This window comes from Myotis lucifugus, unplaced genomic scaffold (genome assembly GCF_000147115.1).
Source record: "Myotis lucifugus unplaced genomic scaffold, Myoluc2.0 scaffold_235, whole genome shotgun sequence".
Lineage (NCBI taxonomy): Eukaryota > Metazoa > Chordata > Mammalia > Chiroptera > Vespertilionidae > Myotis > Myotis lucifugus.
The window spans coordinates 1,612,565-1,628,926 of NW_005871283.1; the positions used below are offsets into that span (position 1 = coordinate 1,612,565).

The 16,362-nt window shown below is 39.4% G+C and overlaps 1 protein-coding gene across 6 annotated transcripts in view; it reads left to right on the plus strand.

The window, feature by feature from the left end:
• AREL1 (apoptosis resistant E3 ubiquitin protein ligase 1) overlaps positions 1 to 16,362 on the plus strand; it is a 40,917-nt gene that overhangs the window by 4,202 nt on the left and 20,353 nt on the right. For 4 of the 6 annotated variants that reach the window (XR_002831602.1, XM_006098440.3, XM_006098441.3 and 1 more), the window contains exons 2-4: positions 8,324 to 8,636; positions 14,958 to 15,018; positions 15,920 to 16,146. Coding sequence is in view for 4 of the 6 variants with exons in the window: in XM_006098440.3 (XP_006098502.1) it covers positions 15,003 to 15,018; positions 15,920 to 16,146 (243 nt within the window). In the remaining 2 variants the exon portion in view is untranslated. The remainder of the gene's footprint in view (positions 1 to 8,323; positions 8,637 to 14,957; positions 15,019 to 15,919; positions 16,147 to 16,362) is intronic. The other 2 variants (XM_023762149.1, XM_023762150.1) reach the window with 2 other exon arrangements.

The window sequence follows — 16,362 nt, forward strand, 5'->3', positions numbered from 1 at the left end:
GGAAGGAGGAGCCGATCAATGATTCTCTCTCATCATTGATGTTTCTATCTCTCTCTCCCTCTCCCTTCCTCTCTGAAATTAATAAAGATAAAAATATTTAAAAATTGAAATAAAATAAAAAGAATAGAATTGAAAGTAATGGATGGTGGTAGAGGTTTTGTTAGCTTTTAAGTATATGTGTGACAATTCCAGTTCCACCACTCTGGGCTGTAGATCTGGCCATTTGCCTGCCACTTCATGCACAGTTAATGAAATAACTTCCTAGACTTATTGAGGGGAGACGACTTGTCAGATTCAGAGAATTGGTTTAAAAATTTTCCTGTTATAGCCAAGACTCAGTGGCCCAAGGTCACTTAAGCATAAAAGCTACCATGGTGTGGGAACACAGGGGTCTATCCTAATTCTGTGGATCAGACACAGTAGGCAGTTTGGTAAGTAGACAAAAACATCAGGATAAGAGGGAGTTGTAAATAGAAACTGCTATTTTCTTGATTTAGATTAAGGACTGTGATGGGGGGGCATAAACGAGCCAGTTTTCTATTTTTTTTTCTCCAGATATTTCACAAAGTTACAAAATGAATAATGATTGTCACTTCTCCCCGTTTTACTCACATTAGCTTAGAATCCCTTTTTAACTACTTTCTCTGACATGTTAATATATATGTATACATACATACATATATATGTATATATATATGTATTTATTGACTTCAGAGAGGAAGGGAGACTGGGAGAGAGATAGAAACATCAATGATGAGAGAGAATCATTGATTGGCTGCCTCCTGCACGCCCCCTACTGGGGATGGAGCCCGCAACTTGGGCATGTGCCCTTGACTGGAACTGAAACTGGGACCCTTCAGTCTGCAGGCTGACGCTCCATCCACTCAACCAAACCAGCTAGGACCTCTGAAATATTGAGAATGGCAAATTCTATTCCAGGGGTGCAGTTGAACCTAAACTGTGCTTTCATGTATACTATTCGTTTCATTTTGAGTCTGAAATGCACATTTTGAGTCTAAAAATGTACTGCTATTGTCTTGGTGAACTTAACCTTTAAAGCCTAAATTTCCTTTTAACCAGTGAGGGATAACTCCTCCAGCCTCCTACCTGGTTAGAGTGACTCAATATGGTGAGAAAAAACTTAGAAAAGCTTCTCTTTAAAACTAGGAGGATAGTTCATTGTCCCTGACTTAACTTGAAGGTGCATGCTGCGGGTTTTGAAATTTTGTTGTTGTTTTAAGAAGCAGCATCAGAGGACCAGAGGTTTTATGTCATTTTGAAGAGAACTGAGGGACTAAAACCATGGCTAAATTTAGAAATGCCATTTATTAGGGTGAAGAGGGGGGAAATCTGTTAAAAGATAAAAATCTTTCCAAGGTCTGAAATAGTGCTTGGTAATGTGGAAGTTGAAAGAAACAAAGGGATAATAAACCTGAGTAACTAATTATGAGATAAATGGAATGCAGGAGTTTTAACCCTTTGCACTCCGCTGTCCCCTCTCAGGGGACATCGGAATTCTAGCATATCACTCGGATGTCCCCTCTCAGGGGACATTGCAGTTTATTAGTGATTACGGGGAATTGAGTTATTTCAATGCAACTTTTTGAGACATGCATGTTTCCCTGAAGTTTTATCTTGAAATGGCACAAGAAATTAAATCAAAATATCGTAAAATTACTAAGATATATACAAGAAATGTCAGCGGGTTTTGTGTCGGATTAAACAATAAACTACATATTCCCGATGTGGGACAAAGAAAACGGGACTGCATTGTGTGTTCTAACAGGAAAACACCTGGTGGCAGGCGTCAAACCACTTATTACTGTCAAACATGCACTAATCAGCCTGCAATGCATATTGGGGAGTGTTACAAAACTTATCATACTGTACAAAATTATAAACAATAAAATATTGTTTTTTTTGCAAATATACATTCCTCGATGTCACCCAATTCATATAAGTCCAATATCATTATAATACGTTACTTAGTTCCAAAATTATACTAAATAATACAAGGGTCTGTAAATGCACGTTTCCGCCGCAAAGTAGCGTCGAGTAGCTGGTAGCCAATGTCCAGAATGGTTCGGAGTGCAAAGGGTTAAAACTCTTGTTAAAATTTTTGAGAAGAGATTTTCTTTTGCGAAACTTTTAGGTAAAACTTCTAAGAGAAAACAGAAGAAAATCTTTGTAACTTTGAGTTAAGCAAAGATTTTTTAAAAAATAGGACACAAAAAACACAAACTATAAAGGAAAAAAATTGATAAGTTGAATGTCAGTAAATTAAAACATTTACTCTTTTTAAAAACACTGTTAAGAAAATGAAAAAAGCCACAGGAAATATTTGCCCAACATATCTATAATAATAAAAGTGTAATATGCTAATTAGACTGGACAGGCAAACGACCTTCTGGACGTCATTCCAGATGTCCTTCTGGACGAAGCCATGGTGGTGGGGGCCGAGGCAGAGGCGTTTAGGGGTAAGCAGGCAGGCAGGCGAGCGGTTAGGGGCGATCAGGCAGGCAGGCGAGTGGTTAGGGGCGATCAGGCAGACAGGCAGGCGAGCGGTTAGGAGCCAGCGGTCCCGGATTGCGAGAGGGTGCAGGCCAGGCTGAGGACCCCTCCCTCCCCTGTGCACAAATTTCATGCACCAGGCCTCTAGTAGCTAATAAAGGACTTGTGTTCAGAATATATAAAGAAGTCTTACAACTCAATAATAAGAAGATAAACAGCTCAATTTTTTAAAAATGGCAAAAGATTTAAATACCAGAGAAGGCTTTCATATAGCCAAAAAAGATATGAAAAGACACTCAATATTGTTAGTCCTCACTGGCCAGCATGGTTCAGTGGTTGAGCGTCGGCCTATGAACCAGGAGAGTACGGTTCCATTCCTGGTCAGGACATATGCTTGGGTTGCAGGCTCAGTCGCCATTGTGTGGCATGCAGGAAGTAGCCTATCAATGATTCTCATCATTGATGTTTCTATCTCTCTCCCTCTCCCTTCCTCTCTGAAATCAATAAAAATATTTTTTTTAAAAAAAGATTGACAATATTGCCAGATGTTAATAACTTGAGCTCATTACATTGCTGGTAGAAATATAAGGTGGTACTATCACTCTGGAAAACAGCTAGGCAGTTTCTTATAAGTTAAATAGCATGTACTTACCATATCACCCAGCAGTCTCACTCTTTGTTATTTACTTAAGAGAAATGAAAACGTGTGTTCACACGAAGACTTGTACTTGAATATTCATAGGGGCTTTATCCATAATAGCCCAACCTTGATGAAACCCAAATGGCCTTCAGCTGATTCATGGATAAACATTGTTACATGTCCATATAGTGGACTACTACACAGCAATAAACAGGAAGAAACCACTGATACATGTAACAACATATATGGATCTGAAAATCATTATATCAATTGAAAAAAATGCCACACATTAAAGACTAAGCCAGATAGACCCTCAGGTACACTCAATGCCATCTCTCATTTATTGTGGGTTGGGCCCCTGCACAAACCACCATCATATCCTGGCAACCCAGCAGCTTGGTTGCACGTAGAGCCATGTCTCTCGAGGCACTCCTGTAGTGCCAAGACACCTGAATCTAGTTTCCAGTCTCAACCAGTCTTCCTTTCCCTTATACCCCAGGTCTTGCTCCCAAGAACAGCTGAATTCCTTCCTCTTCTCAGTGGATCTCCATTTTATATCTGAGGTAACTTAAGAGCAGTTCAGTAGCTTGTCACTCAGTAGAGAGAGTCACACTCTTGACCACTACGCTGTATGCATTTAGAATCAGTCCAGTTTGGCTCCAGGTGGTCTTTCTAAACACAGCGCGTCCGTAATGCTGAGCTTCACATCACTCCCTTTCTTGACTCAGTACTTTGGTTTATGTTGTTTTTTTCTGCCTAGGATACTAGTCTTTTCCTTTGTTTCTGCCTTGCAAGTGCTTACTCATTAAGTAACAACGGTATTGTCTCTCCTCTGAAGACCTCTCTATTCGCTCGGGCAAAGTTACCTCTCTCCCTTTGCCCATTATACATTGTTTATTCTTCTTTTGTGGTACTTGCCACATTATATTGCCCATCTCCCACCTTGTCTTATTTATCCTTGTGACTTGAGTTTTTAGCACACAGTCTGGCATATAGCAAATGCTCAAGAAATATAAAATGAATGAACGATACAGAAGAACCTGAAGATGTTGGTAGTCATTGGGGAAGCATAGCAGAAAAAAATAGATGTGAGTATATGGGATGGGTGGTAATAGGGTAATAAACCAGAAGTTGAGTTGGAGGTATAGTGCTTTTCAAACTTTTCAGCTCAAATGCGTATAGTACTTCTAGTGGTAGAGGATAGTGGGTGTGGAACCACTTGGAGGCTGGGAGCAGAGCCCCAAGCAGCCTTTCTGCCTCAGGTACAAAATGTCTATGAATATTTTTAACATATCTATGTTGTATCTTTAGAAATGCATGCATATTTTGCATTCTATTTTATTACCTGTGAATTTTTTTTAACATGAAAATACTTTCTCCTCACCCACCTCATTTTCAAGTAACTAGATGCTGCAGGAACATGTTTCCTTTATCTTCTGGCTTCTAGTACATTCTGGCATGCTCCAATGCCCAAATCTGAGAAGTATGGAATGGGGTTATAGTCTAATATGGCACATTCTAGTTTTCTGCGATTTGGGGATTGTCTCCTCAGGAGTATTATGTCATGGAACTGAGGAGGGTGAGCTCATCCTGTTCTGACTAATTCGGCTGTTCCTGGAAGGCTGCAGTCAGTTGGAGGCACCTCATTACCAGATCACTGGGGACTAGCTGGAGAGAGTTCACAGAAGACCCACAGGAATGATTAAGAGACTGGAGGGGCTGACTGATGAGGAAAGAATATAAATGAAAACTGTATAACTTGGCTGAACCAAGATAGCAGGAATACACAACTATATAAATATCTCAAGAGTATAAACTTAATAGGGGGAGGGCAATCTTTTATGGTGGGATTTTGGGGTGGAGAATAGTCCAAGGATGAAATTAAGCAAGGGAAAATGTAAACTAATTATCTAATGTATCTGATGGCTCACTTTATTTCTTGGAACCTTCTTAGTTAGACCACTAACCTATAGGCCTTTTGCTAATTGAATGGTTTGATTTTTAAGTTGATTTCCCTGTACTCATGGTTGGTGCTTCTGTGGAGAGAATGCTGGAGACTACTTCTTGCCAAGCCAGGGTCTTACTTTTGCCCTGTCTTGTTTTGTGGAACTCTGTGGTTGATACTTGGAACTCCAATGTGCTGCCACTACATCTTTATTCACCAGAATCTAGGTGGACTTTCACATCATTTCCCCCCCACAGTTTTTAAGAATAGCACTTTAAAAGTAGAGACTGAGTTGGTGATATGTGTTGTAATAATTTTAGAAGCCCATATATAGTATTTGGTTCTTGAGGTACTGGTTTTAGGAAATTACAGCCTTGGTGAAATGCAAGCATAAACTTTGTACGAAACACATACTTTGGGAAATGATTGTATAAAATTCCTACTTGGGGTGTGAGAGGCATAAAACTTTTAAATAACAGTTGAAATTAGCCAGAAGAAATATTTGCAAAATACTGCTCTTTTCCTCAGAGGGCATAGAAGAACTGGAAGAAAATGGTTTCATGCTTTTTTTTGGTTTATAAAAATGAGTTCTTGTATACAAGGCAATTATATAGCTTTAACCGCTACATCAGAGATTGGTAAAGTTTTTTTGTAAAGGGTCAGATAGGAAAACTTTGTAGGCCATACATACATCTCTGCTGCAAGTACTCTGCTGTTGTAGTGCAAAAGCAGTTATAGACCATATGTAAACGAATGAACTTGGCTGTGTTCATTCTTTTTATACAAACTTTTTTTTTTTTTTTTTTTTTACAAAAACAGGCAGCTGTCTGGATTTGGCCTGGAGGCTGTAGTTTGCCAATTCCTGCACTAGAACCCTTGCTCCTCAAAGCTTGATCTGCAGACCAGCAGCATCAGCATTACCTATGAGCCTGTTAGAGATGCAGAATACTGGGTCTCTTCTTAGGCGGACTACTCTAGAGTCTAACCATGCTTCTCGAATTTTAATGTGCATAGGAATCACCTGTGAAACTTGCAAAAGTACAGGCTCTGAGACAGAACTCTGAACATCATACTAGCCATTGGGAGGCAAAGATGAGTAAGACCCAGGGTGTTTCCTTAGAAAGCCCACAATCCATTAGGAGAGACTACTGTATAAACCAATAATTATAATATAGACTAATAAATACTATAATAGAGGTATCTTCAGCATAGGAGTATCACAAAGAAGGAAGTGGTTAGTTCTGCCTGACGTGGAGGAGCCCTTAGAGGGGCTTGGGAGTTGGACCGGGAAGGAAGTCGTGCTTGAGTTGAGTCTTTTTTTTTTTTTTAATCCTCACCCGAGGATATTTTTCCCATTGATTTTTAGAGAGAGTGGAAAGGGTGGGGGTGGGGGTGGGGAAAGAGAGAGAAACACCGATGTCAGAGAGACACATCGATTGGTTGCCTCCCGCACATGTCTCTTTTGGGGCAAGGGAACTTGCAACCGATGCCCTTGACCTGAAATCAAACCCAGGACCCTTCAGTCCGAAGGCTAACCCTCTAACCAAGACTCAACTTCAAGTTGAGTCTTGAAGCTCATTAGAAGCAATGAAGCATTGGGGGCAGTGGAGGGGGGAGTAGGGGTAGTAAACATGATAGTTCATGGTGGGGCATAGAAGAACTGGAAGAAAATTATTAAATCAATAATAAAGACGATAGAACTAGGAGTTATTTGATTTAATAATCAAATAGCTGATCACAGCATTGGAGGCCCATTAATATCACAATGAACAGAAATAAAAGTTTAGTACATTCTGTTATTTTGAGCTAATTTTTTTAACTGTTTCCTTATTGGAGAAAGGGACAACTTGCCTGTTCTTTCCCTTTTTTAGAAAAACAAGTACTTATTCTCCAGAATTAGAAACTCTTTATATGTTCTTGCCTCATAAAAGAATTTGGAGAATGCTAAATGTAGAGGTAGAATATAAAAATTATTTATAATTCCATGCATCAAGAGATGACCACTGTTAACGTTTTTGTATTCCTTCCAGTCTTTTTTATGTAATATAATATTTTTAAAAATGGGCTCATGCTATGTAAATAATTTTTTGCTTGCTTTTTCATTTAACATTTTATTTGTGAGCAATTCCTTGTGTTGTTATTTTTTATAAGTGTCATTTAAAAAAATGCTTATATAGCATTCTAATGGATCTCTTATAGTTTATGTAACTCATCTCTTGTTTGCAGATCCTTTAAGCTGGTTCCAGTTACTAGTTGTCCCACGTTTTGGCTCATGTACTTGGCAAGTCTATCTCCATATTATAAAATAAATACGTACACTTATTTATCTTTAATTATAAAAGTTTGCCAACTTGTTGGCCTTCACTCAATTCGGTTCTTGTGCTCTTATTAGCATTTTGTGTTTTCTTTCTTAGTTTCCCATGGTAGAGAGGCAGTAGAGTACTTCTTAAGAGCATGGATTCTGGGTGCAGGTTGGCTGGGTTTGACTCAACTCGACTATATGTGCATAATCTTGAGAAAGTGCCTCAGTTTCCTCATCTGTAAAATAGGGATAATTATATCTCTGTCTTGGGATTGTGAGTTAATGCATGTGAAGCATTGAGAGCAGAGCAGTTCCTGCCATGTAGAAAGAGACTGTTTCTTTCCACTTAGTGATTAGTAGGCTCTTCTCATTTGTTTTATGGTGGCTATTTGTGTATGCTTTGCCATACCCCCTTTCTGCCATATTAGTTCATGAATATCTTTGAGTGACAGACTTATTTACTGAACTTTCTTACTCAGCGACTTTATCTTGAAAGTTCACAGATTTTACTATTTGAAAGATAAGATCAGCATTGTTTAACCATGTCTTGGAAATATATGGGGAGGCCTCTGTAACCTGTCCCCACATGTCCCATGTTCTCATTTCTCTTCACCTTGTGGCCACACCTTGTGCTCCAGCCCCATCAAACTGAAACTGGGCATGTGGTTGTGTGAGGCTCACTCTGCTGAAGGGTCGGAATCAACTGAAATGGTGGAGCTTCCTTCTGGGAGTGACACAATTAAGGCAATGAGATTTGACTTTTCTTGTGGAGTTTTAATTGGGAAAACTTTGTCAGGGTTTACCTGCCCTTGGCTATTTTTAGTGTCCCAGGGTTTCCACGGTCTGTTCTACCTCTCTTTTTTGTTTTCTGGGCATTCTTTTTCAGAAATAAAAACCTATTCCACCAACCCTTTTTTCTTTGTAGGATAGGATCCTGAGACAGCAGAAGAGATGCATCCTTTGGCAGTTGATTGCGCCTTGCACTAGAGAGAAGCCCAGGAATGATATATTTGGGGGTTATATTTCTCCACTCTGGAAGTCACCCAGTTCGTTCCAGAAACATTGATTGCTTCTTTGACGCACCCTCAATGAAGGTCTGATGGACAGACACTTTTTGTTGACCTTGCGGCTATTTTCTCTCTTGTGGAAGTTGAAGACATGGTGAAAGGGCCAAGTTACCTGCTTTGGTGAATAGAAGTGCTCTACTTGGTTCTTAGAACATGGGCCCTCGCTTAAAGGTAAGGCAATAGTCTAGTTAAGATTCAGTTGTTACTGGGATACAGAACATGGACCCAGTTCCTCTTCAGCAAGGAAAAGCTATGGACGTGCACAGTTGTATTTCCAGCAGGACATCTTTGAGTATAAAGAAATCAATTCTCCATTTCTGGGAAATGACTGTTCACAATTGATCTTCAATGTTAGGACTAAAATTTATTTGGTGTAATTATAAATTGTTATACTAAAAAAAACCCCAAAGGGTTTTAAAATATGTATATCAGTCAGCTTTCTCACATTCCCTTGAGACAGATATTTTCAAGTATTTCCCCCTTCCCCTGCTTTTGTAGGTAATGTAAGCCAAAGAGCTGTAGTATTAAGCAACTTGCCTGGGATCTTTTAGTAAGCAAGTGATATTTCTGCATTAGATAATTGGTACTGCATTCCATTTTCCTCTGTCATGTTTTATTTTTATTTCAAAAGATTTAAAAGGGGGCCATAAGCATTTATCTCTCTAATTTTAGCCTGGTCGTGAAATTCTCATCGCAAGACTGGGTGATGTTTTTCATACTTGTTTTTTTGTATGTGTTTTCTTAAAGCGTTTCCTAAATACCTCACTGTGCTTATGACTATATTCTTTTTTTTTAAAATATATTTTATTGATTTTTTGCAGAGAGGAAGGGAGAGGGAGAGAGAGTTAGAACATCGATGAGAGAGAGACATCGATCAGCTGCCTCCTGCACACTCCTGACTGGGGATGTTCCCGCAACCAAGGTACATGCCCTTGACCGGAATCGAACCCGGGACCCTTGAGTTCGAAGGCCGATGCTCTATCCACTGAGCCAAACCGGTTAGGGCATGACTCCATTCTTTTTTATAATTTAGTGTTGTACGAGGTTAAGAACATTGGGATTCAGAGTTAGACATGGGCTCAAGTCTTAGCTCTGTCACTTAACCAGCTGGGAGATGTTTAGCAAGTTAACTTTTCTAAGCTTTTTTTTTTTTAATCTGTAAAATGAGAATAATTTATAGTGACAATTACTTAAGCTAACATGTAAAACACTTAGTGCAGTGTTTGGCCTATGATAAGTAGATCAGTAAGGGGGTTGTAAGTTATTTTTTTTTTTAAACATCTATTTTTTATTTTTTTTTCTAAATATATTTTATTGATTTTTTACAGAGAGGAAGGGAGAGAGATAGAGAGTTAGAAACATCGATGAGAGAGAAACATCGATCAGCTGCCTCCTGCACATCTCCCACTGGGAATGTGCCTGCAACCAAGGTACATGCCCTTGACCGGAATCGAACCTGGAACCTTTCAGTCCGCAGGCTGACGCTCTATCCACTGAGCCAAACTGGTTTCGGCAGTAAGGGGGTTGTAAGTTATTAGTTATTACATACTACTGTATATAATAACTTATGTACATAGTAGTATGTAATAACTAATAGTATGTAAGTTATTATATGCTACTATTATTCTGCTAGCTTAGGGTATCACAGTTTGCTGAATTGTATAAAGGCAAGAACACTAAAGAAATGAATTTAAAAACAAAGTATTCATATAGCTAATTGCATAAAATTTTATGATAGAGGCTTAACATATTGCTTCTTTGTACTTGAACTAGACTTGGGAAGAGTTCCAAAATAATTTTATGAAGGAGAGGTATGAGCAGCAGAAAGTGGAGGGTGCTGTGGAAACTGTTGTAGAAACATAAAAGCTTAAGATGAGGAAGATAGGATCATAAAACTGCATGGATACTATACATGCATGAGAACCCATGACTCAAAGCATGGGTATTTGATACATACTTGTAGAACTGAAGAGCATATAACCTCTGGCTCAAGTGAATATCTTGCTAATTAGAGAAGTTTTAAAAACTGTAAGACGAAGGTCCAATTGGAAAATTCCTGATCATTATACATTCTGGACAAAGAAAAGAACAGACATTTGATCCTATCCATTCAGCAGATACTATATTCATATTTATTGCAATTACTATATGCAGTCATGTTGGATGCTGTGGAGAATTTTTAATACTAATCTTTGCCTCATGTTACTTACCACTCTGAAATGGAAAAGAAAACAAGGGACTAAAAGAGAACATAAGTGGTATAAGGTAAATAAAAACAAAGTAGTGTGGGAATTCAGAGGAGATAAGGAGTCTTTAAATTGGAGATCAGGGAAGATTTCAGGGAGGGAGATAGGGTTTTCCCTAGACCTTAGGATTAGGAGGTTTTTCATGGATAGAGGCTGAGGGGAGAGGATAGTCTAGGCCAGGGGTCCTCAAACTACGGCCCGCGGGCCACATGCAAATACAAATATTGTATTTGTTCCCGTTTTGTTTCTTTACTTCAAAATAAGATATGTGCAGTGTGCATAGGAATTTGTTCATAGTTTTTTTTTTTAACTATAGTCCGGCCCTCCAACGGTCTGAGGGACAGTGAACTGGCCCCCTTTTTAAAAAGTTTGAGGACTCCTGGTTTAGGCAGAGGAAATGACTTCTGCAATGGCATGGAGATGGGGCATTTCAGAGCTTATATGTAAAAGTGTAAAGGATCTGATTTGGATTGATCATAGGATGAATAAGAAGATATTATGGGTGATGGGGCCAAGGATAATATAGGGTGCAGTGGAAGCAGAGATGGGGCAGAGAGAGGGCATGACAGGGTCAGTAAGAGGACAGAAAATGCCTACAGTAGAGGTAACTCTGGAATAAAAGTGATTTGAGGGGTCACCCTAAAAGGATACCTTGTACTCAGAGACAAAGATAGGGAGGCTTTGTGACAGCATATTCAGAAAGAAACAGGAAAGAGAAAGTACACAAGGCAAGTTCAGAATGTGACCATAGGTAGAATTGGCAGATGGGTAAATGTTATTGGGGAGTTTTTTGAGAGCTATTGTGGAGTAGTAGGCTATTTTGTAAAGGTCAGATCAATGGCAGAGCTAACTCCCTGTTCACAAGAAGGTTTCAAAGAGAGTTGTTTGGGAAAAGGTAATAATTTGCATGCTGAGTTTTAAATAATAAAGGGAATTGGTATGGAAATGTAGAATTGACCTATTGGGAAAGTTCTAGGTAATCTAGATCAGTGGTGATGATTTTGTTGAGAAATAAGTAAACGGGGCAAAATGGATAAGGACGCAACAAGGTCAAGTTCATTACTGCCAGCTTCATGAGGCCTGAGACTGTGGCTGTTCTATACTGCATTTGTTGGATGGATTATTTGAGGATTTTTTTTTTTTTAAGAGAAAGGATCAAGCCTGCAACCCAGGTATATGCCCTGACCAGGAATCAAACTGTCAACCTTTTGGTGCACTGGATGATTCCCAACCAACTGAGCCACACCAGGGCATTTTCGGATGAATTTTAACTTTTTATTATAAGAATTTCAGACATAAAATTAGAATAATATAAAGAACTCCCATGTAGGCAGAGGTTTTAAGTACAGTAAGAGAAGCCATGCCTTTTGTATTTCTGATGCATTTCCCATTGAAGAAAGTGTGGGCCAGTAGAGAGGGTCCCCTAGTTTCCTATTGGCTCTGAAGCAAAGGAGCAGTGATACTGCTACTACTATTAATAATTATAATAATAATTAAAACTGAGAACTCATTGTGTGCCAGGCACTATTATAGGCTGCTTAACATGTGTTTACTTATTAATCCTCATAACACTCCTATGAGGTATTATCTTTTTTTAAAAACTTTTTTTTTTAATCCTTACCCAAGGATATTTTTCCATTGATTTTCAGCGAGAGTGGAAGAGAGAAGAAAGACAGAGAGAAATATTGATGTGAGAGAAACACATCGATTAGTTACCTGGTACATGCCCCGACCAGGGTTCAGGCCCGGGAGGAGCCTGCAGCCGAGGTACATGATCCTGACTGGAATCGAACCCGGAACCCTTTGATCCTCAGGCCAACGCTCTATCCACTGAGCCAAACTGGCTAAGGCCACACAGATATTATCTTTGATGGATAAGGAAACTGGCACTCTAGAGCAGTGATGGCGAACCTTTTGAGCTTGGCGTGTCAGCATTTTGAAAAACCCTAACTTAACTCTGGTGCCGTGTCACATATAGAAAATTTTGATATTTGCAACCATAGTAAAACAAAGACATATTTTTATATTTATTTTATATATTTAAATGCCATTTAACAAAAATAAACCAAAAAAATGAGTTCGCGTGTCACCTCTGACACGCGTGTCATAGGTTTGCCATCACTGCAGTATAGAGAGATTACTTGTCCAGGGTCACATTGTCAGTGGCAGACAATGGATTTGAACCCAGGTAGTCTAGTTCTAGAATCATGCCCTTGTCCTCTGTACTATACTCTTTTTTATACTGTTTGATTTTAGAGTCTTGATGGCTATGGGGAGTTATATTAAAGTCCTATAGCACTAAAGGAGATGATGCCATAGAAATTATTAAATCTCAACTCTTTATACAGCAGTGAATCTTAGAGAGATTACACAATTAAGCCCTGGAACTGGTCTCCAGACTGCCTCTTTCCGAAAAGGTTATAGTTGTCAGAGATAGTATGTAGAAATTTTCCTAGCCTTTATGGTGTATGCCACAAATTTGGCATTGCTCTTATTCCATCAAGAAGCAAGAAACTTCCTTAGCCGGTTTGGCTCAGTAGATAGAGCGTTGGTCTGCGGACCAAAGGGTCCCAGGTTCATTCGGTCAAGGGCACATATCTCAGTTGCAGGCTCCTCCCGGACCCAGGCCCTGGTCAGGGTTTGTGCAGGAGGCAACCAATCGATGTGTTTCTCTCACATTGATGTTTCTCTCTGTCTTTCCCTCTCTCTTCCACTCTCCCTAAAAAAATCAATGGAAAAATATCCTCGGATGAGGATTAACAACAACAACAAAACCCAAACCGAGAAGCAAGAAACTTAAACGTCCTATAGCACAAGCCACATAAACTTCATTTTCTGCTGAGTATTATTCTCTGAGGACTAGACATTTCATATCCAGGATCAGATTGGATGGCATCTAACTGAGCGAGTACCTAAAACAGTTAAACTGCCAGTTTTGGCTCTACAAGTCATCTAGCACATTTTGTAAGGTGCAGACCGTTGCTGTTTTTGAGAGATGATAGCAACTTTTCAGCAAAGAGGAGACTCAATAATTGTGACCCCAAGATTTTGGGTCTGTATATTGTCTCTTTATAATAGACCCTTTTGGGAGCAGCTTAATCCATGTGTATTGGCAATGCTAATGTTATCGTGATTTCTTTTCTGGATGGTCTCTAGTCTAGAGATTTCTATGAAACTTGACACAGTCATTCCTCAAATTACCTATTCTCTGTGGATTCCATTCGGTATATTGTTATCAAAGGAACTGCTGCCATTTTTGTCTCCCTCTTAAAAGTTTTTCCCACAATTAGACATAAAGTGTACCCTCTTAAAAAAAAAAAGTTGCTTTGATCCCTCCCAAATCTGAGCCTATAAATTTTCAACTGTCGTACCTCTAAGTAACATTCTAGTGCTGATATAAGGCTCTGGGTTGAGTTAATATTGACAACCTTAATATATTGACCCTAAAAGAAAGAGTGAATTCAGTGCATTGTAGAATAGAGAGCATATATAATTTATACATACTAGGTCAAAACTCAGTGATAAGATATGAACATCAATGTATATTGCATTTTTCTTGGCAGTACCTAGGGTGGTTCAAATGAGTAATGACAATTGAAGTCTTATTCTGGAAAGAAGTTTAATAACAGTGAAAGTTTACCCTCAAACTCTAGATCTTGTTTGAATTGTTATGACCTTGGCAGCATCACTTAGGATGAGAAGTACAGTCTCCTCCTTTTGTTCCTCTCCTTCGCCTTCCTGCTGAGCTCATCTTCCACGGGGCCCATTAGTTTATCTGATTGGTAACAGCAAAAATGACTTCTCTTACATGCCCACTGCTTGTTATTGGAATGACCCAGAGTTCATTTTAATTATGTAATGCCAACATGATGATAATAATACTTGCTTTTAAAAATCCACATTTTTATATAACTATTTCTACTTAGGTGAATTACTTCCAGAAGGCAAATATAAGGGAAAAGTGACTCCATTATCCTCTTTGCTTATGTTAATTAGCACCAATTTGCTTTGGGGAGGGAAACTATCTTGGGGCTTTGGATCTGAGAAGATGAAAGCCATGTTATTGCATTTTGTAATTAGCAATAAAGCCAATGGCTGTTTGTGGTGTTCCTAGGTGGTCCGTAGATGAGAAGTCTTTAGGGAGAATGATGCAGTCTCTGTCTGAAATATGTCACAGGGCACCTGTCAAGCTGAAATGACTGTAAGAAAGATTTGGAGAAAAAACTCAACGAGTTTTCTTTTGCAGCTGCAGCTGTGATCCTCGGCTGTCTGTTGGCATTGAAGGGACCTGATGTTTTACGTTATTGGTATGTTATGAAAAAAAGCTCTTTTTATTATCTTTTTGTTGGGGATGCTTACATCCTTTTTTGCCTCCCTGTCTATCCTCTTTCCCCTTGAAAATAGACTTGGACATATTTCCAGTCATGCCGGAAAGTACCTTCACAGAGTTGGCAGTGGAATTCATTCATTTGGGAAATATTTATTGCCTAATTATAGTCAGTGCCAGACACTGTTTCCTGCCGAGTTGGATAAGGCAAAAATCTGCATATAAAAAGTTCATACCATGAACAAGGAGATAGATGGTCAAGAGGAAGAAAAGTCATAATAGGTGAATGTAAGGTGTTTGAGGGAGCCCAAAAGAGGGAACTCCAAATTCTAGAGAGGGTTGAGGAGGGCTTTTGCCAAGTGGACAAGGGAGGGGAATGTTTCCAAATGGCAGGAATATAATGTACATTCTTTTTACTACTTTTGTGAGAGCCCAGCACCTAGGAAGGTGGTGGGGCAGGCATGATATGTGGTCCATGGTATAGAACAAGGGTTGACAAACTTTTTCTATAAAGGGCTAAAAGTAAATATTTTCAGCTTCCCAGCTTATTTAGTGTCTGTCACAACTACCAAACTCTTTTAGTTTAGGACAAAAGCAGCCCCAGACAATATGCAAGTGAATGGGTGGGGCTTCATTCCAATAAAACTTTATTTTAAAAAACAGGCAGTGGGTGAGATTTGGCCCGAGGACAATTGTGTCTGAGTCCTGGTATATAAATCCCTCTCTTCACCCACAGAGGTACACCCAGTACAGTGTTTCTTTGGAGGTCTTACTATCTCTTCCTGACTTCCTTTAATTTTTGAGAGATGGCTAGCCTGTTCCATAATGAGAAGCTGTAATGTGTAACTGGCAGATGTCTGTGTGTTCTCTCTTTCGCATAGGTGGAATCACAGTATCTGTGGTTGCATTCTTCTTCACAATTAAGTTCCTCTTCGAGCTCGCCGCACGTGTAGTCAGCTTCCTCCAGAATGAGGACCGTGAGCGCCGAGGGGACCGGACTATTTATGACTATGTGCGGGGAAATTACCTGGATCCCCGGTCTTGCAAAGTCTCCTGGGATTGGAAGGACCCCTATGAGGTGGGCCACAGCATGGCCTTCCGAGTGCATGTAAGGGAATGTTTCTGTCTCCATACCCATTGGGGTTTCTGAGTCACTTAACTTTTCAGAGCCCAGTTCAGTCTGTTGGTGGTGCTGGCCTAGAATGTTAACATTTTCCTTTGTTTTTCTGTCTCTCCCAGGAACTTGGGAATTATTAGTATCTAAAGAGTCACGAATTTCTCTAGCATTTTGGTTTAATGGGTGCTTAGCTGTGAAGAAGTATAA